The 24172-nt window shown below is 42.8% G+C and overlaps 3 protein-coding genes and 1 long non-coding RNA gene across 9 annotated transcripts in view; 2 read left to right on the top strand and 2 right to left on the bottom strand.

Annotated features, from left to right (window-relative positions):
- Positions 1-4465, top strand: part of slc12a2l (solute carrier family 12 member 2-like) — an 11350-nt gene extending 6885 nt beyond the window's left edge. For both annotated transcript variants that reach the window (XM_088426797.1, XM_088426790.1), the window contains exons 16-26: positions 597-708; positions 790-930; positions 1016-1122; positions 1194-1273; positions 1677-1814; positions 1975-2088; positions 2306-2417; positions 2505-2591; positions 3502-3637; positions 3710-3777; positions 4088-4465. In XM_088426797.1, the coding sequence (XP_088282923.1) occupies positions 597-708; positions 790-930; positions 1016-1122; positions 1194-1273; positions 1677-1814; positions 1975-2088; positions 2306-2417; positions 2505-2591; positions 3502-3637; positions 3710-3777; positions 4088-4223 (1231 nt within the window). In that variant the 3' untranslated portion in view covers positions 4224-4465. The remainder of the gene's footprint in view (positions 1-596; positions 709-789; positions 931-1015; positions 1123-1193; positions 1274-1676; positions 1815-1974; positions 2089-2305; positions 2418-2504; positions 2592-3501; positions 3638-3709; positions 3778-4087) is intronic.
- Positions 1-5427, bottom strand: part of LOC148429204 (uncharacterized) — a 10570-nt gene extending 5143 nt beyond the window's left edge. For 3 of the 5 annotated variants that reach the window (XR_015867121.1, XR_015867122.1, XR_015867124.1), the window contains exons 1-3: positions 5302-5418; positions 4055-4219; positions 571-2556 (exon numbers count right to left, since the gene is read on the bottom strand). This is a non-coding gene — a long non-coding RNA (uncharacterized LOC148429204). Of the gene's footprint in view, positions 1-570; positions 2557-4054; positions 4220-5301 lie in introns of all 5 variants that reach the window. The other 2 variants (XR_015867125.1, XR_015867123.1) reach the window with 2 other exon arrangements.
- Positions 5021-10319, top strand: nudt12 (nudix (nucleoside diphosphate linked moiety X)-type motif 12). Its single transcript, XM_088426822.1, has 8 exons — positions 5021-5076; positions 5723-5977; positions 6232-6499; positions 7900-8170; positions 9001-9168; positions 9246-9359; positions 9417-9616; positions 9685-10319. Exons 2-8 carry the CDS (start codon positions 5781-5783, stop codon positions 9817-9819), a joined length of 1353 nt encoding a protein of 450 aa, XP_088282948.1. The 5' UTR covers positions 5021-5076; positions 5723-5780; the 3' UTR covers positions 9820-10319.
- hira (histone cell cycle regulator a) lies at positions 9210-24172 on the bottom strand. The gene is made up of 24 exons (XM_088426810.1): positions 23958-24172; positions 22770-22832; positions 22593-22703; positions 21818-21908; positions 20792-20886; positions 20590-20685; positions 20338-20498; positions 19373-19540; positions 18872-18985; positions 18535-18605; positions 17629-17734; positions 17319-17537; positions 17174-17259; positions 16332-16706; positions 15969-16194; positions 15747-15866; positions 15502-15650; positions 15238-15399; positions 13877-13935; positions 13684-13789; positions 13280-13402; positions 13042-13205; positions 12033-12121; positions 9210-11853 (listed from the first exon to the last, which is right to left on the bottom strand). The coding sequence occupies exons 1-24, from the start codon at positions 23992-23994 to the stop codon at positions 11737-11739; spliced, it is 3108 nt and encodes a 1035-aa protein (XP_088282936.1). The 5' UTR covers positions 23995-24172; the 3' UTR covers positions 9210-11736.

The following is a 24172-nucleotide window of genomic DNA, read 5'->3' as shown; positions in this document are numbered from 1 at the left end:
TGTGTGGGGGACGACATCAAAAACTTCAGGTGAGCTCAAACTGGGGTTCTGTTGGGACCAAAAAACAGACAGTCCAGAATCCATAGATCATTTATGTATGGAAGACCATGTCAAGATCTTCACGTGAGCTCAAACTGGGTCTATGTTGGACCAAAAGTCAAACAGTCCCAGAATCATTATATCAGCTAATGTGTGGAGGACAACGTCAAGAACTTCAGATGAGCTCAAACTGGGGTTTTGTAGGACCAAAAAACAGACAGTCCCAGGATTGATACATCATCTTTGTGTGAGGGACGACATCAAGAACTTCAGGTGAGCTCAAACTGGGGTTATGTTGGACCAAAAGACAGACCATCCCAGTATCGATTCATCATCTTTGTGTGGTGGGTCCATGTCAGAAACTTCAGGTGAGCTTGAGCTAGAGTTAAGTTGGACCAAAAGACAGACCGTCCCACAAAACGTATAGGGTGATACTTGATTGTCTCATGGTACCAAATTCATTCAGATATCATCGGCCGATCACAAAGTGATGCTAAAAACATCAACCGATATAAGAGAGCCTTCATTTACCTGAGTCTCGATGCTTGTGCTGACAGGCCTCAGTGTTTGGTCCTAACCGGGTATCCGAGCTCTCGGCCAGCTCTGTTGCACCTGGTCCATTCTTTCACCAAGAACGTGGGCCTGATGGTGTGCGGACACGTCAGGATTGTATGTACGCGTTCAAAAGCTCTCTCTATTGCATGACACTCAGTATAAGTCTCACACCCTTCCCTGCATGTGCATTTGCAGGTGAGTCGGCGTCCCAATGTGAAGGAGGCATCTCAGGAGCATGCGCGCTGTCAGCGTTGGCTCAACAAGAAGAGAATCAAAGCTTTCTATGCCCCTGTCTTCTCTGACACACTTAGACACGGCGTGCACTTCCTCTTGCAGGTGGTGCCAACTATTTTTCCTACTGATTAATTGAGTGAGGATTTGTGATTGAGGATTTGAGTGACTTTGGTGTATCCCCATTCAGTCAGTGGGTCTGGGCCGCCTGAAACCCAACACGTTAGTGCTGGGCTTCAAGAACAACTGGATGGAGGGTCATATGAATGACGTGGAGACGTACATCAATATTATCCAGTAGGAAACATCTTGGTCTTTGTCTTCTTTGTGGTCTTTTTCACTGATACATTGTGGTTGTTACTCCCTAGTGACGCCTTTGACCTGCAGTTCGGTATGGCGATCCTGAGGCTTCCTGAGGGTTTGGACATCTCTCACATCCAAGGACAAGGTCAGTGGCAACGATAACTCTTGGTAAACAAAACAGCAGCACCTATCCACACACATGAATGGACTTCATCGGCCGATTTTGGTGTAAAGACATCATTAGTCGATCTCAGAGTGCCTCCTTTCAACTTATGGATCCATGTAGGCATCACCTGTGGATCCCAGAGTGTCCCTACTTCTAACCCTGTTGTAGCAGAGATTCATGCAGACATGATCAACCAATCCCAGAGACATAATGAAGACATCAGTTGATGAGTTCAAAGTTCCTCTCCAGGCATCATCACACACATTAAACAGCCAATCTCCCCTGACATGTCAGCCTCTTGCAGATATTAAAAAAAAAAAAAAATCCAAGTGTGTGCTTATTTTGACTTGTAAAAAATAGTCTGGCTTTGTGTTCCTTGCAGATGAGCTGTCTTGCTCCCATGAGAAACCTCCACTCAACAAGGACACTCCGGTGACCGTAACCCTGACCAAAGACTCAGATTCGGACTCTAGCCCATCCAAGACCACGAGCAACCAGAGCAGCCCACTCATCATTAGAGGTGTCCCACCTTTAATTACTATTCTTACCAGAACGGTTCCTCAACTTATTAGTGACCCGACTTAAAACGTTTTCAAGATACTCGCTAACTGCTAGTTAGTCGAGTTATGCTCTGGTTACTGAACGTAAACTGATAAATGTCTATCATTGTGTGTTTGTAGATAGCAAAGCCCCTCTGAGTGTGAACGATCAGCGCCTCCTAGAGTCCAGTCAGCAGTTCAAGAAGAAGCAAGGGAAAGGAACCATAGATGTCTGGTGGCTCTTTGATGATGGAGGTCAAATTTTTATATCACAATTATGCACACAGACATTTTGCAAGGTTTTTTTTTTTACATGAAAGACGCTTTGAACCAATAAAATGAGGCAAATAATTGCTATGAGCTACAAAAGTATCAATAATACACATTACAAAGCATTTCACCCTTGTTGCAATTCACACACCGTAATCAGGAATGGCTAGTAAAATGTTATTGAGTGTGTTTTGGTGGTTAGGGTTGACGCTGCTGCTTCCCTACCTTCTGACCAACCGAAGCAAATGGGCCGACTGTCGCATTCGGGTCTTCATCGGAGGAAAAATCAACCGCATCGACCACGATCGACGCATGTCAGCCCATCGCACACACGTCAAAGACCGCACAAGTGGGGAAGCACACTGATCTGTGTGTGTGTGTGTGTGTACTCTTGCGTTCAGGATGGCGACACTGCTCAGCAGGTTCCGCATCGACTTCTCCGACATCAATGTTCTAGGAGACATCAACACCAAACCCAAGAAACATAAGTAAGTTACAATCAACACATGTGCACAACCTCTTGCACACACACACAGTTTTTTTTCGATCATACTGGGGCCAACCATCAACATAATGCATTTCGTAGCCCCTTGCGCTAACCTTTACTATCAAAAGATTGACTAACCCTAACCCAAACCTCAACCAATATTCATTCAAACCAATACTCAAAAAAAAAAGGTCTGAACTTGTGGGCTCCACCAAAACGGTCCCCACAAGTGAAAAGGTTCCCCCACAAAGACGGTATAAATTGAGATTTTGGTCTTCACCTTGTAGCAAAAACCAAGAGCACTCACACAAGGTTTCTGTTCCTATCATAGTGGGGGCATCACAAACAGCCCAGGAAAGAGTGCCTAACACTTAACCAAAATCTATTTCACACTTACACTCTACAAGCAAGTCTGGACCCTCAAAAAGAGGTCTGAACTTGTGGGGTCCACCAAAACGTGTCCCCACAAGGGCGAGAGGCCCCCATAAATCAAGTAAAACCCGGAATTTAGCCCCCACCATGGCGCAAAAACCAAAGGCACACACACACACAGGTTGGTCCCGTACAGTGTTACGCAATTATTTTTTGCTAAATCCCAGGAAAGAGAAAACCTTTTGCGCCCCAATTTACCGTGCTGACACTGACTATAAATGAGATTATCTTTAAAAAATGTATACCTAAAACTATATCCTTTTTAATATTTCAAAAGAAACAAAGCAATACTTTCAACAACTGTGAACTACTTTTTTTCCAGCATTTATACGGATTACAGGTTTGTCTAAAACAGAAAAAAAATCATCCTTATTTTATTGCAATTACACTTTCCTTGGCAAAAAAACTGGTCTAGGAGATAGGACAAAGTGTTTGAAAGAACATGATTGTATTTTATGGATGCGTGTGTTTCTTTGTAGTAAGTTGTGGTTCAAGGCCCTGGTGGAGTCTTACAGGTTGAAAGAGGAGGACATGGACCAGGAGGCAGCCGAGCGCCTGAAGTCCGAGCAGCCCTGGAGGATCACTGACAACGAGCTGGAGCTCTACAAGGCCAAGGTGAGGCCAAGCACATTTGTGACATGCGCTTCTGCAACGTTGCTTTTAACAACCTTTGCGACACGTGTTCAGAGCAATCGGCAGATCCGACTCAACGAGCTCCTCAAGGAACACTCCAGCGATGCCAAGCTCATCGTCATGTGAGAAAACATTTCTTCCCCACTTCATTTGTCAACAAAATTACAAAGAAAAATGTTTAACTTTCTTGGAAAAAACAGGCTCTTACCTGGAAAGAAATTTTCCAGAAAAAGTCTTCTGAGGGTAATATACTGGTATTTCATAGTCTGCTTTTGCAGTAAAAGTTATCTTTGTATTATTGCAAACTCTTATATTCGACTTTTAAAGTGTAGAATAGAATAGAATAGAAAAGAAAAGAATAGAATACCTGCATTGTCTTTGTACTGTCATTTTGCGTACCTAACAGGTGTCCGCTCTTTTGTGATTGGTCAGGACGATGCCTCTGGCGAGGAAAGGCGTGGTCTCTAGCGCCCTCTACATGTGCTGGCTGGAAACGCTATCCAAAGAACTTCCTCCTATTTTGCTGGTGCGAGGAAATCACCAGAGCGTCCTCACATTCTATTCCTAAAACACACAAAATAAAGTCACTCTTTTACCGGTACTTTAGACACGTGCTGTGGTCTGATCAACTTTTTTTTTTTTTTTTTTTTTAATTATTGACTTGCCATTAACAAACTACCAATTGTACATTTAACGGTCTGTTTACATGAATGAACGTTGTTTGTATTGATGTGCAGGAAAAATGTCTCTCTATGTTGTCAACTTGTCATGTAATTTGAACATAATTTTTAATAAACTAAGTACACAAAGTCTTGTAGTTAAATCTTTTATTTGAAGTAATACTAGTAGGAATAATTCATAATTTAATGAATCACCTTATTATAAACGTCCAATAAACTACGGCAAACGACGATGCATTTATTACATCTCGGAAAATCCATGCTCCTTCGACAAGACAGTCCTGTCATAATAGTATTTTCAAAACGCATATCACTAATCGGCAAAAATGAAATATGCATAACATTCACGTATTCTCGTAAGAAGGTGACGTTTCCTAAAAGAAAAACAAAGCATGGAACAAAATACCTATGTTTTACTGAATTTACCGTGTACAGTACTTTTCTGATTAAACTGCATCTCATAACGTTGAGTTCAAAACTTCGGATATGAATATGTCAAACTTAAAACCGGAACGATAAGTCTTCAGAAACCGACAACAAAAGCATTTGTTGATAAGTGGAAAAGTCATTCCTAATCAAGAATACATGGAAAACATAAAAACAAACAACTGGTCCTCGTAATTCGTTGAAGTCACACGTTTTTAGAAGTTCGTACAAATGGATATGCTCCTGAACGCATCTCCATCTGACGTCACGGACGATTGTACAAGGGTGGACGTCGAACTTGTTCACCGGTTTCAGGTCATTTTCCTTAACATCCATAACTTTCATTTAATTGTCATTTGGCTTCGACACGCTCAAATTACCCTTAGCTCCATTACGCAGCTGACAGCGAGCAAGTTAGCTCAGCCTTCCTTGGTACCGTTTACAGCACAGGAAGAAGATAACAATTTCACCTCGAAATGTTATAAAACAACAACAAAAAAAATGCCTTTCAGAATGTTCGCTATTACATTTAAAGTTTACCTTAATGTGTTTGTAACAACGGGACCGTGTACGAACGAGCTTCTGTCGTGATTTACAGTAAAAATAAATAAACGTAAACCGTTGACAAATGCTTATTTCATACCCTCTCCGCGTAAGAGACCAGCCCAACTAGACTGATTGACAGCTGGTTACATCAATTAGAAGGAGGGGGAGGAGCTTAAATATTTTGGAAAATTCAATAATCTACATACTCGTAATTTTAAAAACGCATTTTCTATTTATTTTGGCACAATGAATACAAATTTAAAAAACAGAAAATCTCCATGACACTTTCAATGTTTTATATACATATATATATATATATATATATATATATATATATATATATATATATATATATATATATATATATATATATATATATAAATTATCAAAGCAATTTTTTTTTCTAAATTGACAGGGGTCACTCAAAAGTGGTGCTACAGTATTATCCAGTGTTCCTCTCGTCTTAATGCAAGATGTCCATTGAGCACGAGGAGGAAATTGTGGCCAATTTCTTGGACGCGGCGTCTCGCGGAGACGAAGGTCAGGTGTCGTCCCTGCTGTCTAGCGTCCCATCTCTGCTGGAGCGGGCTGGGCCGAGAGGATGGACGGCGCTCATGCTCGCTGCCAGAAACGGACATCTTGGCGTGGTCCATACGCTACTCCAACACGGGTAAACAAACCTTACAGTAGAGAGAAAAAGTCTTCACACCCATGTTCAAATGCCAGGTTTTTGTGAAAATGAGACAGATAAATCATCTCCAAACATTTTCCTCCATTTAGTTGCCCTTTGATGTGTTTGCAGAAGTGTGCACACCCTCCGATAACCAGCGGCTGTGTTACGAAATGAACCGATCACATTGAAATGGAATTGAAATATTTTACGCGGCTCTGGTTCTTCATGTTGTTAATGTTTTTTTTTTTTAGGTGTGACAAGAGTCGAGTGAACAGTAGCGGTCAGACTGCGGCCGACGTGGCCAAGTTCTGGGGTCACAAGCACGTGGCCGTCTCGCTGGGCGAGCGGGAAGAAGACGGAGACGGCGTCGGGATTGAGAACTACTTTGGGGAAGAGCCTCTGGACCGTCTGAGCGCCAAGCGCAGTGACGGCGTGTGGCTGGAGGAGCGAAAGAAAGATCCCGGCTCCGTCTTCTTGCTCTTCTCGGACCTCAGTCCCATGCTGCACCGGGACCAGCAGGTCACAACTTACTTTGCAAATTGATTCTTCACTTACGGTAAAACTACTCTACGACAAAATCATGTTTGCAGCTAGAATTTTCTCACAACGGGACTTTTCACTATAGCAAATCTCGGACGTAAACATAAAGAAAACATGTTGCGCAATCTACAATCTGACTGAAGTTAACAAAACCATCCATCTAGCCCACGTTGAGAACGAAAGAAACAAACAAAAAAAAAAGACTGCTAAATCTCCAATAAGCATTCATTTTCATAATTACATCTTCAAGTGTTAAGCTTGGGGAGAGACGAGGAGTCTGTTAAAACAAAACGCTTGGAAGAAATTAGATCGTTTGAATCTACTGGCATTCACTACATCTGTTATAGTGGTGTTGTTTGTATGCTGTCGATTCCATTTACTGCCACCTAGAGTATGGGAGAATATCATCTGATTATAAAGTGGTGCAAAATGTGTGCCGGTGCGGCGCGTCGAACATAAACCAAGCTAGACTTTTCCTGCAGGCTTGTTTTCGCTATAATTTCAGTGCTAGGCAAAATGGAGAGAAAAACATTTCACATCATGCAAACGGAGGAACTAAGAAAGAGGGAAAGGCATGGATTTCTTTTCACAATGGGGGATTGTTTTGCAAATGCAGGTTTCATCGTAGAGGAGTGTTACTGTAGTTTTTGATTCTTTTTTTATTCTTTTTTTTATAAGACGTTTTCTGAATACAAAAGCTGTTTATGTAATTTTGACAATTTTTTTAAATTGTACTTGTTGGATCTGCTTATTCAGGAATTGCTTTTTAAAGTGATTATTAGATTGGATTTTTGGTCATGATTTTCTTTTCTTTTTCTTCATATAACTTTTTTCCTTTTTTTGTTACTCCTCAGACTTGTTTATCTTGGCTCTTCACTTTAAAATGTTTCTTGATTTGGATTTTGACTTGGTTCTTTGCATGGTTTTTGAATTGGTACTTGACTTGATTTTTCATATTTTTATTTTGCTCATGTTTTGATTTTTTTATTTAGTTCTTGATTTTGAATCATTCGGTCCTTGATTTGGTTTTTGACTTATTTTTCATTTCTTTTCACCGGTACTTGTTTTGTATGATTCCCCTTGCTTTTTTTCTCCTTAAGTAATTTTTGCCTTGGTTCTTGAGTTTTTCACACTTGATTATTGATTTGGCTTCTGTTTTGTCTCCCGTTTTTAATCCAGCACCGTTTTTAACTCTTGTTTTAGACCTTTTTTGTTGCCTTGATTTTTCAACGCTCTAATGTGGTCGTTCTGGATTTTTCTTTATTTACTTCAAGTTTATTAACTTTGTACTCGACGCATGGTCAATTTGTTGTCTTCTGTGACTTTTTTTTTTCATTCTTTTTAAAGCATGTTTTAATTTCGTCCCGGACTCGGCACAGGGTGTGCAGCATTTGTGTCGGCTCGGCTACGAGGCGGTTAAAGATCTGGTGGAGAAGCCGGACCCGGTGCTGGTCTTCCTGGGCGTGGAGAAGAGGACGAGCTTGACAAAGGGCACGGAAAGCGCATGGGAAGAGCCCCCGGCGTGGTTCGCCATCAGCAGCGACGAGGACGGCGCTACGCTGCTCGCCCGCTGTCCGCACGCTGAGAAGAAATGTTCCTTTGCCTCGTTGCCGCACCGGGACCTGCTCAGTCTCAGCGAGGAGGACGCCGGTGAGGATGATGATAATTCACAGGCACATTCTTCTTCTTTCTGTCCATGTTTATTCATAAACATCAAGTCTTTTTTATTTCTTGTTTTCTTCACCTTCTTCAGTAGCTTTATCTGCTTTCCTCTTTCTTTTCTTTTCCATCTGGCCTTTGTCTCCTAGTCTTTTCTTCTTCCCTTGTACAATTTTCTAGTTGTTCATTGTTTCTCTTACCTTTTTATCTTTTCTGGTCCTCTCTTCCCCTTCTACTTGTTATCTATTTTCTTTTCCTCTTCATATACTGCACAGCGCCTCATTTTCTTCTTTTTTATGGTCATCTCTTTCCATCATCTTGGTTTGTTCCTGTCTTGCTAGCTACTTTTCATGGTTTCATCTTCAAAAGTGGCAATTATTTACACATTTTAGTGCCGAGCGTTATTGGAAAAGGAAACCAAGAGGGCCAGTACATTTAGCATTTTCACTCATCTTACAAGCCCAACAGAATACTGTGTGTTTTGTCTTTGTAAACATGGGTGGTATCATTTCAAAGATTGACTTCCATTCCTTCCTTTGAATCGCATGTAGGTACTAGCTATGTTGTATGTATGGAAACACTGCCATCCAATGGTCACGGTTATCACTACAGTGCTCAATTGGCTTATATTAGGTAAGCATTAGTCAAGGGTGTCAGCTACCAGCCATAAAAAAACATGTTTGACAAGAATTTTATTATTTATAATTGTTGTTAATCTTATAAAGAACGAGAATTCTTGTCCATGGCACTACAAGGATGTGTAACACCTGAATGCAGCAGCCAATCAGATTGCAGCTTGGAAGTCTTTATTGCTGTTTCAGGTGTGCTGGCTCCAGCTCGCGCCCTGCTGGCGTGGCACCGTCGGTACGCTTTCTGCTCCACGTGTGGCAGCACCACCATCTCTGAGGAGGGAGGACACAAAAGGAGCTGCAAGAAGCAACAGTGCCCCAGCAACAAGGGGGTACACAACACTTGCTACCCGCGCACTGGTACATACATACACACACACACAAATGTCATACAAAGATCTTCTTCTTATTCCTGTTGCCGATGTTGTTCCTTCAAGACCCCGTGGTCATCATGCTGGTGGTCCACCCCGACGGAAACCAGTGTCTCCTAGGTCGGAAAAACATCTTCCCGGCCGGAATGTTCTCCTGCCTGGCTGGCTTCGTAGAACCTGGTAAGCGCGCAGCATCACAAACACACTCAAACAGGAAGTGACAGGAAGTGATGTCAGGTGAGACACTGGAGGCAGCGGCGCGGCGCGAGGTGTGCGAAGAGAGCGGCGTGCGGGTGAGCGCCGTTCGATACGTTTCCTGTCAGCCATGGCCCATGCCCTCGCAGCTCATGATTGGCTGTCAGTGCATCGCTGTGACTACGGACATCAGCGTGGACCGCTGCGAGATAGAAGATGCCAGATGGTTTCCACGGCAACAGGTGATGCTACAAAGGCCAAATCAATTAACTTCCCACTATGATTGGTTGTTTGTGTGTTCTGTGGTCAGGTGATGGAAGCATTGCTGGGTGGAGTATCCCGCCCAGGGTCCGGTCCCGTCCAATCAGGTCTCATCCTCCCGCCCAAGCAGACCATCGCGCACCAGCTCTTGCGACACTGGATCAGCACTGCTGCTAATCTATGAACTTTGACCTTAGATACTCCAGGATGTGTTGACTTGTGAAGAGACATAAACATCCGAAAACATTTCCACATTGTCCATGACATCACTTTTGTTTTTTAATCTTTTTTTTCCCAGTGGTTTAGATCCAAATAAAAGATGATTTAAAAAAAAACGTTTATTTCGTGCATACATTTTGACTTAACTGTTCCACCGTTCTTTCCTAGCTTCTCAATGCTACTATCTCGTCAAGGTCAGGAAGAAGATGCGCACAATGCAGACATCTTAGCAGACATGAAGTTGTTCCATCAAGAAGTGAGCCTGAAAAATTATGGTTACCATTCTTTTTAAATAAAAGCACCAGAAAGTAGCAAAAAGTTTAATTTTTCTCTTTCAAGCAATATTCGTAACCGCATATGTTTCGCCTCATTGCTTGTTCCAAATACAAAAAATGTACAAACATTTAAAAAGGACTCTTTCTCTGTCAAAAAAAGAAAAAAAAAATGAAACACACACAAACGACACAATCAAGCAAGCTAGTGCGATTGTTCCAGCCTGCACATAAACAGATGGACACACAAACAGACAAACGAGAAATAAAGAAAGGAGACTTGTCAAGTTGCTTCTGTTGATGTTATTTACACAAGTACACCAGCAGGGGTCGTTGCTGGTCACTTTTTAACTGACCCGTCGATACACGTCGATTCGTGGTTGACACAAAAACAAAGACATGGTCGGCATGACACTGCTCCTCTAAAACAGGAGGCCATATCATATTTTTTTTAAATCATTTGTCCATTTTCTAGAGCGCTTGTCCTTCATAAGGGTGAGCTATTAGGTGAGAGGCGGGGTTTATCCAGGACTGGTTGCCAGTCAATGGCGGATTTTTTCATTCAACCATAACCATGAAATACACACCAATCGGGACACAATTGCAATAAAAGCACAGTTGAGTTCCACTGCTCCTGCCTGTGCGGTAATTTCATTAGAGCATTTAAAATGCCTTCAGACGGAAGTCGGGCAACTTTCACATCAGATGTGTAATCGTTTTCACATCTGGCACAAAAACCCTCACAGCCCATATTGGATAGTGCACACTTGATCCATAAACCTCTTTTCAATCGGGCAAATCTTTCACGTCTGACGACTCAACATTTGTTATGGAAACATTCACAGCTGATACGGACACAGGCGCACTAGGTTTGGACACGTTCAAGTTTACGCCAGTTATAGGTTCATTTAACTCTGATATGGACTTGTTCACACCAGTTATGAAAGCTTTACATCTGAATGATCACCGCCTGGTATGAAGTAAGTCACAACCAATCGAGGATGCAATCATACGGTTCACACTCGGTAAGAAATAATTGATTCCGAGAACTGACATGATCAAAGCGGTTGTGGGTTTAGCGACAGTTGGCAACTGGCTCCTTCCCTTTTATATGTGACATGAGGTCATTTGCGCCACGTCAAATTCTATTCGCGCCAGGTTTACACGTTCGTACCTGCTACACAGTGATTGAAAAAGAGCGCAGAGAAGATGACACATATTGTATGCATGAGTTGACAAGTTATGACTTGATGTGTGATAGTGTGGCTGGGTACTTTTTGAAATGTTCTGCTCAGTTGATTAGTTGAAGGAAAACTAAACAGAAAAAGAATTTCTGAGTTCCGCTTACTGCTGTGAAAGCTCGTGACTGTCCCCCCCCTCCCACCTGAAGGCATTGCTTTGGTTCAAGCATGTCACGCTCACGATTGGTGCATAGACGAGGACAAGGAAGGTTCTAGAAGGAGGTTCCAGTGAAGCGCTGATTGGACAAGACATCAAGCTCCAACGTTAACTTGTTAGCTCAGAACTGATGCCGGCGGGTCTCACTCCATCCGGGAAGTCCGGGCTGAAGTGCGAGCCGAATACAAAACGTGTGCGTGTGTGCGTGTGTGTTATTTGTTGCGCAGTTGCTCCAGCTGGTCCTGATACTCTGTGAACAGTCTTTGGAATCGCAGATTTTCTCCGATGACGGGCAGGACTTCCTGCAACAACTCCCGCTTGCGCAAACCCTGAATGCGAGACCAAGGGGAGGACACGTCATTAACTGCGCAGTGAGATGAAATCACAACTTCGGATCATTTTTACGTGCTTGTTTTGGAACAAATGAATGAATGAAAGAGGTCCCAAAATGTACCATGAATAATATGAATGAAAGCATGAGTTAAATTGTGAAATGGCTGAGTCCTACCAGTGTGGTGGCCTCCCAGGCCGTAGCAGCCGACTTGTGAACAGGACCTAGGAGTTCCTTACAAAGTTCTCGCAGTCGGAACTCGGAGCCTAAAAGGAAACGCAATAAAACAAAAAAATATTTGAAAACAGATTCTTTCATTTGAAGACTCTTTCATGTAAAATAAAGAAAGGTTTGAGCTTAATGAACATGCACAGTAGAAAATTGATCAAATGGGCCTAATGTGGCTGCTTTGACCACCAAATTGGAGGGCTTCTAGTGTCTAGCGTTTTTTTTTTTTTTTTTTTACACTTTGTGTCTGAGAACATGGGTACCAAATCTCATTTTGACAAGACAAACTTGTTTCAGGGGGTACATTTTCAAAAACATTTGGCGGATGTCTTTATGTGTGTGTGTGTGTGTGTTTTATGGCAAGTCACTGTGTGACCCCTATGTATGGGTCTAACCATGAGACATGGCTAACAAAATACTGACTACGTAATTTGTAGGAGTGGGAAGGGGCACAAATCCAATGAGATGTCTCATGAGATTGCATTCACGGATACACGATGAGATTTGGGCGAAATTTGGAAGGAAATAAAAATTTGCAAGTGCAAATGGAAACAAAACAAACAAAAAAAAGAGTCACTTTTGTTACAGGCTCTTTTTGTTAATGCTTCTGCAATAACGGCAGAGATCGCTCCTCCGACTGAATAGCAAATAGTTTAGCAAAATGCATACAGCCCATGTGAGCTGCGGTGTATGGATTTGATCAGATTTTTTTTCAGTGTTTACAAACTATATTATCTGCCGATATTTTACTGTCATCTTTCTTCAGCCTGAAAACCATAATGTTGCCACACAGGTGATTCGAATGTAATTGGAGCGTCTTGTACCTCTACTCAAAGAACAACAGGAGCAATGCCGCCAGCTGAAAGAGCGGCAACTGTCTCACCCCGTTCTTACTCATTAGATTAAGATCAATGACTTTGCAAGGCTTGATGACGGCGTGTAACAAATGTTTGCTTACCTTCGTTGACGAGGAAGCGTGCGTAGATGAGCAGCCAGTAGCGATACTCGGGTGCCGACTGCAGCGTGAGAGCCGCCGCCAGCTGGTTCTCCAGAAAGGCCAAAGTCATGCTTTGTTGCAGATGGTGCGGGGCGGCCGACAGGCGTGACGCCATGCGGCCGGCGCTGCCACGAGGTGGACAAAGTAAAAGATGAGCGTCACTTTGATTTCTTTCTCCATTTTTGGTCACATTCCTTACTTGAGGTTCCGTCCCTGCATGGTGGCCAGGGGCCCCGAGGAGCCAGGTGCATCCTGGGTAGGGAGGCAGCTCCTGAAATCAGCGCATTGGACCATGCAATCTCCGCGATCGGCGATCAGCGTCCTGAACGTGACAGCCAATCGGCATGAGGGGGTAAGTTACTCCAAATAAGTGTGTTGTGCAGACATAAGACAAAGATGCACACATAAACACTTACTCAAACACAAGTACAGACACTAACAAAAACGCTCATACGCACACCAAACTCACAATACACAAATGAACATATTAAAGAGTTCAGAAGTTATTATTCAACTGACCAATTGTTGCTGTTTTTTTAGCTGCTTTGTGATTGGCTAATAATCATATGTGAAAAGAAGCTCTTGTTTGTGTTTGTGTCTCACCACGTCTCCAGAGACAAGCTGAAGCAGAAGGACTTGCCGTTGGACAGACCGATGACTGGGACACCCTGTTGAGTCAGCAAAGACTGAGCCACTGTCACCTCTGGACCTGCAAAGGACACAAACAAAGGCGTCAAAAAAATGTGCGCGTTGAGGGCAGCAGCTTAAGTAGAAAACAGAAAGTGGTTGGTCTCACCAGACAAAATGGTGGTGAGGGGCTCGTTTTTGACCAGAGCCTTCTGCTTATGGACATCCCTGCGGGTCAGTGCAAAACAGGTCAATGATATCAACAGTCACGTATTATCGAAAGACACTCTGAACACAAGTCTCCGTCTTCTTTATATCAAAGACCTTATATCCATCCAACTAAAAAATCCATCCATCCATCCAACTTGGGTTCATATCTGTAAGTTATATATTTGCTGCGGGTTGTGTGTTTCAGATTTCCTGCATTGTGAGCGGTCGGTGAACGCAGCACCAGAGTAATGGCGAATGCACTCGAAGCAGTTGTTTATCCTTCTTGCGACACAGCCCGAGTTCATTTTGTCATAAATACCTAAAGTTGTGCTGCATCCGTGTTCCACCAAGTTTATGATTGTGTCTATACGCCAAAAGACCGCAATTAACAAACGAGTCAAATGTAATACCTTCTCGTGTTCTCTAAACAGTGCACACAGGGTTCATATCTTGCCACTCGTAATTACTCAGCTGGAGACATCATAATCTTTAAATAAACTTCTCTGTTTTAGTAATACTCTTGCATGTGAAAAGGATGGATTCGGATGTTGGTTCAGTCTGCTCGCTTCTTTAACTGAAAACAATGCTGTAACAATCTCAGCTAACACGAGCTACTTTTAGCTGTAACAGGCACTTGCTGCTAACAGCCAACTGATTTCCGCCTTCTTGCTTGTACTGCTATGGTAATTACTGTAACTAAGAATACAGCCGATATAAAAATACACATTAGTGCGTCAAAACTTGGCTTATGTCGCTGACAGATCGATCTTTCTCAAATGGTGTTGAATAAAAAACCCGTTAGTCACGTGACATTCATAAGCTGAACCGCGATTCATTGGTCGTAACAGGTGATGGAATTTTCCGTCGACAGAATGAGGAAAATAAAACTGCGCCGAAAAATAATTGATCAAATTATCTCATTCAATCCTAAAGATTACATTTTACATTTTAGAGTCCAGAGATACAATCCTGGATAGTTTTTTTTTTTTTTTTTTTTAACGGCTAGTACTAAAAGAGTTATGATAGACCAATTATGAACCATAGATGATCCCTTTAAGTAGTTGGTGCCTCTTGTAAACCATCTATCCAGCATTCTGCCACTTTGGCAAAATCTCAATTTCCCAATTTAGCTAATTTTCAAAATATTTTTGAAATGACAAATTTATTGAATTAATGTATTGCCCAGCCCTAACTCGAACAACAAGATATTAAAGACTTCGAAGGTTCCCACCATCAACATCATGACATCAAACATCATCAATCGCATAGACAGCTAACACACAGCGTCAGGCACATGTTAACATCACATTGAGAACTAACCACACAGAAAGCGTGGCCCCGGCGGTCAGTGCCATGACAAAGTGGGCTGAGCAGTTGAGTGAGGACACGGGAGATGGCAGTTGGATGGATGGCAGAAGGCGACGGCCGCAGGATGAAAACACAGACAACATCTTGTCTTGGCACGCTACGGCCAGCACGTCGCTGAAAAAGAGGGGATAAAAAAATGAAGGATATGGTCACGTGACATACTGGGAGCCCATCAACCGCCAAGACGGTGATCAGAGCGTCAGGGTTGGTGCTCACCTGCTCCCCGCGGCAGCCATCACAGAACTGGGGAGCAGCGTGTTCCATTCGCGTCCGTCTCGAGAGCATCGCAGCTGACTGAGCCTGGAACCGGCCGCGGACGTCACCTCGTTCTCCACCTCCAGGAAGACTGCCGGCTCCATGCTCACCTGTGTAAGCCCGCACACGTGCATCAATACACACTTTTGCAGCTTGAGTCTGTGTGTTGTGTGCTTTTTTTTTTTTTTTAAGTGTCCGACAGTCACCTGCATGTTAAAGGCCTTCTGGAAACTGGGTGTTGGCAGCTTGAAGACAGCAGCTGGCGCCGGAGTAGGCAGCGCCACCGTCGCCGTCCTGATGGGCTCCCGTTCAGGGGGAGGGATTAACTAAAGCGGACACCAAAAAACATAACCCAAACAAAACCTTTTATACTAGGCAGAGGAAATATGCAATACAATTGACCTTCTCCTTTTCCCACTGCTTTTTACCTGTGTGAAAGGTTGGCTCATAATGGGTGGCACCATTTTGTCTTTGCGAGGCCGCCCCTTCTTGCGTTTCTCCACCACCTCGGCGGCGTCCAACATCAGGGGCTCGGGTTTGCGTTTGCACAGGGACAAGTTCTTGTTGATGGTGGCCATCTTGTCCTCACTGTCACTACTTGTGTCCTCTTTGGCCTTCACATCCTTCAGGACGGATGCCACCACGTCTTTGGGCCTGAGCGAGACATCGGGAATGCAAAGTCATTAGAAGATGCAATCATGAATCGGCAGTCACAAGTTTATGCGTTAGTTTATGCGATAGTTTGTTTAAACTATTTATTTTCAAAAAGCGTAAAGGTTGATTGTAATCACCTGTCCAGCGGCGGCAGGCCAGCAGTGGAAGAGATGGCAGCAGGGACGCCTGGCGTGGTCTTGGATCTCTCTGTGAACCTGGAGTCCAAGGCTTTCATAGGCTCGATCTTGGAGGCGGATGCCAGCAGCAGACTGGCCTTGACGCTGGATGGGAGGACCTGGTCTTTGTTGTCCTCCAGGCCCTTGGAGGCTGCGTTGGTGGCCGGCGGTGGAGGCGGGGCAAGCGTGGGATCGAGGTTGGGCCGCGGCGCCCCCAGCGAGGGAGCCGCCGCCCCCTGTCCTGGACTGGAGTCGGTGCTGAGCTGAGGAGGCAGTTGGTTGGACAAGGAGGATGGCAGGATAGGAACGCTGTTGAAAAGAGCCGGGGAGAAGTCCCTAACAAAGAACATGGACAACCAAATGTTAGGCAGCTCATCGACAAGTTTGACAAAGAAGAAATAAGACCGCCACGGTCAGAACTGGATGCATCTGTCACAGTGTTGTGCTATCAACAAACGAGAGACTTCACAAATAATACACAGTCGCAAGGACATACTGTATTTAAAGTAAAGTGGATTCTTAATCTATTTATCTATCACTTCGGAAAGAAAACACATTTACTCGTCATGAACTTCAAAGTAGTGTTAAACTAAGGGATGTGTGACACCATGAAAAGAAAAACAAAAAAGTCTCAATGATGGGTGCCTGAATGGCCTGAACTTCGCAGATCATGAGATGATGTAACATTCCCAAGAAGGCTACAACGTTTTTTGTGCCATGCCAGTTGAGTGATGATTACACAAAGGCCAGAAAAAGAAGCACGGAGGTATAGAAACGTAATAGTATTGTGGCAGACTCCTCACCCGGTGTCCAGCTGAGCGATACACAGCGGCGTGATCCGTCTTCTCCCATCAGCAGTTCGGGTCTCAACTTGCTTCTTCAGCAGGTTCTGCAAAAATATCAAGAAGTCAGGAAAGACTGATCTGAATGGAGGAATATCTTGCTTACCTTTCTGATGTCCTCCAGAGACTCTCCGTTCATCACGCTGTTGAGTTTAGGGGCCGAGCAATCTGATCGGGCCACTGCAGCGTTATTCTGCGCCGAGTTCTGTCTCTCCTGCTGGTACTTGAGCATTGCTGGGTTCTCGATGATGGTCGTAGCCAGCTGGGGCTCCTGTGTGCTGGTGATGGCCAAGCTCTTCCCGTAGATGTTCTGGTGGATGGTGTTCTGAGAAAGAGGAAACATTTATCTGTTGAGTTGCACATTCTGCAGGACTGATTGGGGGGAATAAACGGTTGCAGGCTCCTGCATTTCAGACCTTCTCCTCCTCAGTAAGTGGGTCGCCTAGTTCGTCCAGTGAGAAGTCCAGGTAAGCCACGGTACCGTCCATGGAACACACCAACATGCCCAAACCCGTCAGAGTCCTTCAAGGCACACAAGTGATCAAATTAATTCAACTTATTGACCAGCCCTAACTTGAATTAAATAGTAGAGTTCCTAACACTTATAAGTTCCCTAATATGACACACTTTTTTGCCCCAAAATGAAGGCGAAAAGTATGGGTGCCACTTATAAACAGTAATTTATTTTATTTATTTATTTTTATTTGTCAACCTTTTGACGAAGATTGCTCTGTCATCTACATAAGCCAAAAAAAGGATAAACAACTGCTTCGAGCACATTCACCGCGCACTGGCGCTGTGTTCACTGACCGCTCACAACGTGGGAAATTTGAAATACACTTAACCTGCACCACATATTTAACTTACTGATATGAACACAAGAAAATAGGAAGATGCATATGCATCTTATACACGGTAACATAGAAAAAAAAATACCAAAATTTGACCCCAAAATTAAGGTTGCGTCCAATACACAGGTGTGTCTTATATATTTGGGGTATTACAGTTGTCTGACAATTCTCGCCTCGAAAATTAAGTCTGTGTTTTTGTGTATTCTGGAAAAAGGGGAAAAAATTGGCTAAGGCCATTATTTTACAATGGTTATGACAAAGAAAAATGCAAGATTAGAATAGTCAAGACATGATACTGTATAAATATCTGATATATGGAATCAGACCACAAGTTCGTACATCTTGAGACCACCAAGAGCCAGCTGGTGGAACAGTAGACAGACAACGTAAGGGCTGTGACAATTAGGTCTGAAGCCATAGCAAAGATGCTACTTAACACAAATCCTTCAATCAATATTTGGAAAAACTCACCAGGAAATGTCCATGATGGATTTGTCAAACAAATCGTGGATGACAACCAGGGGGCGCTTAAGGGAAGTCAACTGGTAGATGCACAAGAGGAAGAAATTCACTACTGTTCATGACCAAATAAGATAAACATAGAGAAGTAAACAATGATCTTGATTATAGTTGAGATGGCAGCGGCATAGAGAAATGTGATGCAATTGCATTAATGACCTTGACTTAAGAACACAAGTTTAGTCAATTTACAATTTACTCAAGTAAAGGACTGATTCTACTTTTGAGCACATTCACCTTCTGCTTGCATAAGGCAGTGTATGTTATGTAATCAAAAATGTGTACCAACCCAGACTGAGAGCGAGCGGTCCTTGCTGCCCACGGCACAGCAGCAGTATGGACAACTAGGCTTCGAGGAGCTGCCGTTCTTCTGCTTTTTCTTGAAGATCTTAGGGTTGAATTTCTACCCCCCCCAAAAAAATGTTGTATGCATTGGTCATGTGTCTTGTGTAAGTAAATTTACATAATACCACCTCCATACAAGTGGACGACAGGGAAGGACACAAAATAAGGTCTATTGAACTGAGCCACGAATAACTCTGCAAATCCATATGAAGTTTAACAAAATAAAGGCATACGACAGTTTACAAAGGAGTCTCTAAATCAGCAATGAGTTGCTTTATGTTCCAATCAATTTGAAAAGAAAAATATACTACTTGATACCTACAGGAACCCTTTTAAAAACTCACATACCCTCTTGACATGCTTTCATTTACTTGTACCCCCATTTGAGAAGCGATGTGTGTGTCTACTTAAGTATCCGCAATTTTGTGTATGTGCCAAGGCTCACCACCACCGTGACGGCTTTCCTGTGGCCCACAAAGTCCATGTTGGTCTTCCAACCGTCCCTCTCTACAATCTGTGCCGTGGGTCCTGAGTTGTTCATGGCATGTGCCGACACCAGGTACTGACCATCAGGGGACCAGGAAAGACGCAGGACATGCGTGGTGCCGCCACACTGATTCACAGAACGGAAAGGACACAAAAAGTGTTGACTAATCAAAAAACATTTTTTCACATTTTCTTGTGGCAATCAAATATTTTTAGAATTTTCCATAATTCGTTATGCTTGATAGCACGTTTTTATAAATTACAATGTTCTAGTTTTCAAAATGCGGCTTTTTGTTTATAAGCAGAAAAAGAAAAAATAATGGTCGGGCTTTTAAGTGAATATGTAAAGAAAAAGGGGGAATACTTTTGGTACAGGCTCATTTTAAATGCTGCAACTGCAAGTGGAACTATTTGCGCTTACTGTAGTTTAACAAGATGCATACAGCTTGTATTAGTTGCATTAGTTGCATTAGTTGTATTCAGGAACATTACTGAGATTTTAGGTAGAAATTCCCCTCAATAAATTCTGGTCAATGAGACAAAATGACACCCAATAACAGGAGGGATGTCGCGTCTGAAACAGAACAATTTAGTCGCCTTGGTTTGTTAAAATGTGATAGTAGGAATAGCAACTGTGTCAGGCTGTCAGCATAAAAGTGTGCAGAGATTTTTTTTTTCTTGCCCCGGATTCCCGCTTATTACTCAAGGACTTGTTTCAGCCAGATTCTCCAGCGCACTCCAACGCACTTCTTGCTCAACAAGGCAAAAAACAGCCACAAGAAAATAGATCGCGTGCTGATCAAGGACAAGAAATCCCATGGCATTCCAATTGCATGAGATCTCATAGATTTTATCTTATCCCTAATTGGTACATCTAGCGCCTTTGATGACAACATCAATCGTCATCTCCTTCCTGCTGCCTACCTCGCTGAAAGGCTTGGTGATGTTGGCCTCCATCTGCCAGTCCACGGTCCGCCACACTTTCAGGCTGTGGTCGTCAGCCTGCGAGGCGATGTACTTGCCCACCGGGTCCCACGTCAGGCCCTTGACCAGGCCCGTGTGGCCCCGCAAGCAAGACACCATCTCTGAGGAAGCACCCACCACATACAGTTGTGACTCCTTGGAACTTTTCCAAATTGAAAATGACACAGCGTCTCTGGAGTTTCCATATCTTACCTGGAAATTTGCGGCCATTCCAGATGACGATGGTGTTGTCCACGCTACATGACGCTAGCCACACGTCGTGGGGAGACCAGGCTACGTCCATCACATCTACACACAAAACAAACAATTATGTCAAAGGAACTTTTTAATGTCTTGTATAACAAAGAGTAGAAAAAGAAAACATACTTTTCCAGTGCATTGTTGTGTGTGTTACCTCCAGTGTGGTTCCTCAGAATGGTGACACATCTCCACTGCTCCACATTGGCCAGTTTACTGCTCGAGCCAAACACCGTGCTCGGACCAATGAACCTAAACATCAGGAGCGTATATATATACCTTCATTAATATTTTCAGAATTTATTTTTCTACTAACTATCTAAATAATTGATCAGATAAATCCAGCAGAATGTAAGTATTGTTGTTCACTTGATTTCACCACCCTCATCATATCTTTAACAGTGTATGTGGCTGGTACGTAAAGTAGATTTGTTTGCAGTAAATGCATTGCACTTTGTCTTCTTTACTAAGTGTGACACGATCCCAAACTTGGGACGTCTTCCGTGTTTTACCCATTTATTCCCCCACTGCCATTGCGTCGACAGATATTTTGATATTGAGCGGTGCATGATTCTGTACTAGCATAAGTCCATATGGGAAATTAATCAGTACAAAGCTTCAAACATTGCATTTCACCATTCTAGTTATCAAATCAATAATTTCAGTTTTAAAGGTGAATTCAACCCAAGAGAGTTCTTGACAAAAATATGTTCCATGCAGCCTCACGAGTCTAAACATGGTTTCTGAATAATAACATGTTTGTGGAAAGAGAATTAAGCCTTAAAACACACCATGTTTTCATCAATGTAAGTGGGAAGCCATTTAGCTAATTATCCCCAAATGAAAATACATCACAAGTGCTCAGTGCTACGGTAACCACAGATCATGGCTCAGCCTTTGAACATCACATGACAAAACTCAGAAAAGAGGTGAGCCACGACAGGTCATTCCCTGTCCTTTGAGCAAATGTGAAGTCATTTTTGGTTAACAGCAAATGGCAAAATGGGAACCCCATGGATTTGGATAAAAAAAATGCTGCTTAATTCATATACAAACGCAAATACAATCAGAGTACTGGGCCTACGTTGAGAATATGATTGCAAAGGAATTTTTACGTTGACCCTCTTTTAAAGAAACATAGATACATAGCTGTTTAAATTGGAGCAAATGTGTATGTACATACGCGGCTCGTTTCCACACCATCACCAGCTTATCATCCCCTCCCGAAGCAAGGTACAGTCCGTTGTTGGACCAGCGCACGCAGTTCACACATGCTGCACACAAACAATTGTAGATATGAACAGTCGCCTGTCAAACTAAGTATAAAACCAAGAAAAGTACACAGGAATTGAAACAACTGCATAACTTTGCCACATACAATAGACATCCTATTGAAGCTGGAAGTTGTATAACTGTACAATGACAACAAAGGCATTCTAGTCTATCAATCATGCAGTGTTGTAAGCCTTTAAGCAACTTCTTTAACGCAAGCAGGCTGTACAATTTTAGACAGACAATATAGATTGTTATTAAAAGCATTTTTTTTATTAGTTCTTTGCGCAAAATGATCAATATTACCGCAGCTGACTGTGAAGTTTTTACGGTGGTCTCAGCGTATTTATGAAATAGCAGCATTTCTACTTATTTCAAAATGGAAAAATGAGGATGTGCAATATTATCAGAGCGATATCAGTACGTATACAATTCCCTTGAGTTGCCTCCAATACCAATACAGTACTACGTTTGATACCCCGCCAAAAAAAGACAAATCATTTTTAAGAAAGGGCAATTCCAATTCTCTAGACTTTAATTCACAAATTTTACTGTGTGATCATAAAATTTCTCCAAGAGAGCAGCAATACATGTGCAGTACTAGCAAGCATCATAGGTGCTGATACCTTTAAATGAGATCAGGTATTAGATTGTATTGCATTCTTACTTTTGATTAAAAATATTACCTAGATGATTGTCCATCTGGCAAAGCATTTTGGGAACGTTCTCATTCTTCTCATCTTCCTCACGGAGGACAGGTGCCATGTTCCAGATCATCACTTTTCCTGAATCCTCCCCTAATGATCACATGATTCATTATGTCATTCCTTGATTGACTATGTATTTTTTGTTTGTTAACTTACCTTGCCCGCCGGTTGCAAATTTGGTTCCATCCGGGTGAATGTCAACAGAAAAGATGGGTTTGCCTGTCGGATAACAAAAACACAAAACACTGAATTTAATTTATGTAAAAGTGACACTTTTGTCACACACGCTGATATATTTGTTGCATTCACTACACACCCAACACACACACGCACAAAGTCTGTCCTCCACTTTTACAAACAGATAAACTCACTTCGTTTCAAGGCCCTAGCTCTGACCCTGGTCATCATGGCAAAAAAAACAAAAAAACAAAAAGCCAGACTCACGTTTGGCCCATTAGTAACAGGGTATATCTCATTTAGCATGTGGCCAACCACATGCTCGACACAGTATTTTTAATAATAGTCGATAGGGACGGTAGCCACAGTAGTACTACCTACTGTGAAACAAATGTAACAGTAAGTGGCAGAGCTACATTGGCATTTATTCTCGTTGGGGTGGTCTCATGAGATTATGCTTCACTTGTTGATAAAGTGCAAGGAAAAAGAGTTGATAACATCCTTATTACTACTATTGTCCCAAATTTAAAGTTTATGTAGCTTATGTAAAGTGCAGTTAAGCACTGCCTGAAAACTACAGCCTATGATAAGTGATCCGTATTGTTTGGTCAATGATGCGGTTCCAATACATGTACAAATGCACAGACATGCTCACTAAATGACAGGTGTATGAATGAAGTGTTGCTTTCACGGGGGAAAATATCACGTATGATGTCTTTGTTGGGAGGAGGGCGTTGTGAGGTCACGTGTGCTTCACTTGAAGAGAACTCACTAATAAAGAGCTGAAACTGCCCGTGGCTGTGACACATGAATGAAGGCTTTCTAACCAAATACGGCACAAATCCGTTAGCCGTTAAGCATGCTAATGGCTAACTTAGCAAATTGACAGCAGTTAGCTGTGATGGCTAACGCCAAAAGCTAACCAGGAGAGGGCTCGCATAAAAGAACTATGTATGGACTGGAGATATCTGTGGTTACCAAACAATTTCTGTTCGACAGAGGACCGCATTGGCACTTTCGTGCTTAAAAGTTATCAGGTTTCAACTTGAAGTGGCGCCGGGTGTGGACATCCATCGATGCCCCCCACCCCGCCATCACTCTCCTCGGAAGCTCCTGCCGACGAAAACAACAAAAGCCCCAACTTGATCAAGAGGTTCGCGCACTTACCGTTGTGGCTCACCCAGCTCGGCTTCAGTAGCTTCATCTTTCCCCAGTTTTTTTATTACAACTTTTTAATATCGCCTCCAATTTCGCCCTGCATCCACCTTTTATTTGTTAAACTCCGGCTGACGCTCGAGTGTTTTTTGGGGGCTTCAACTCCATTGCTTCTTGCAGCATCCCCACCGAAGCGAGCCGGGAATCAGACGAGGTGACACCGCCAG

The sequence above is a fragment of the Hippichthys cyanospilos genome, chromosome 1 (assembly GCF_059441005.1).
Source record: "Hippichthys cyanospilos isolate Australia breed blue-spotted pipefish chromosome 1, RoL_Hcya_1.0, whole genome shotgun sequence".
Lineage (NCBI taxonomy): Eukaryota > Metazoa > Chordata > Actinopteri > Syngnathiformes > Syngnathidae > Hippichthys > Hippichthys cyanospilos.
This window is presented reverse-complemented; position numbering and strand designations above follow the sequence as displayed.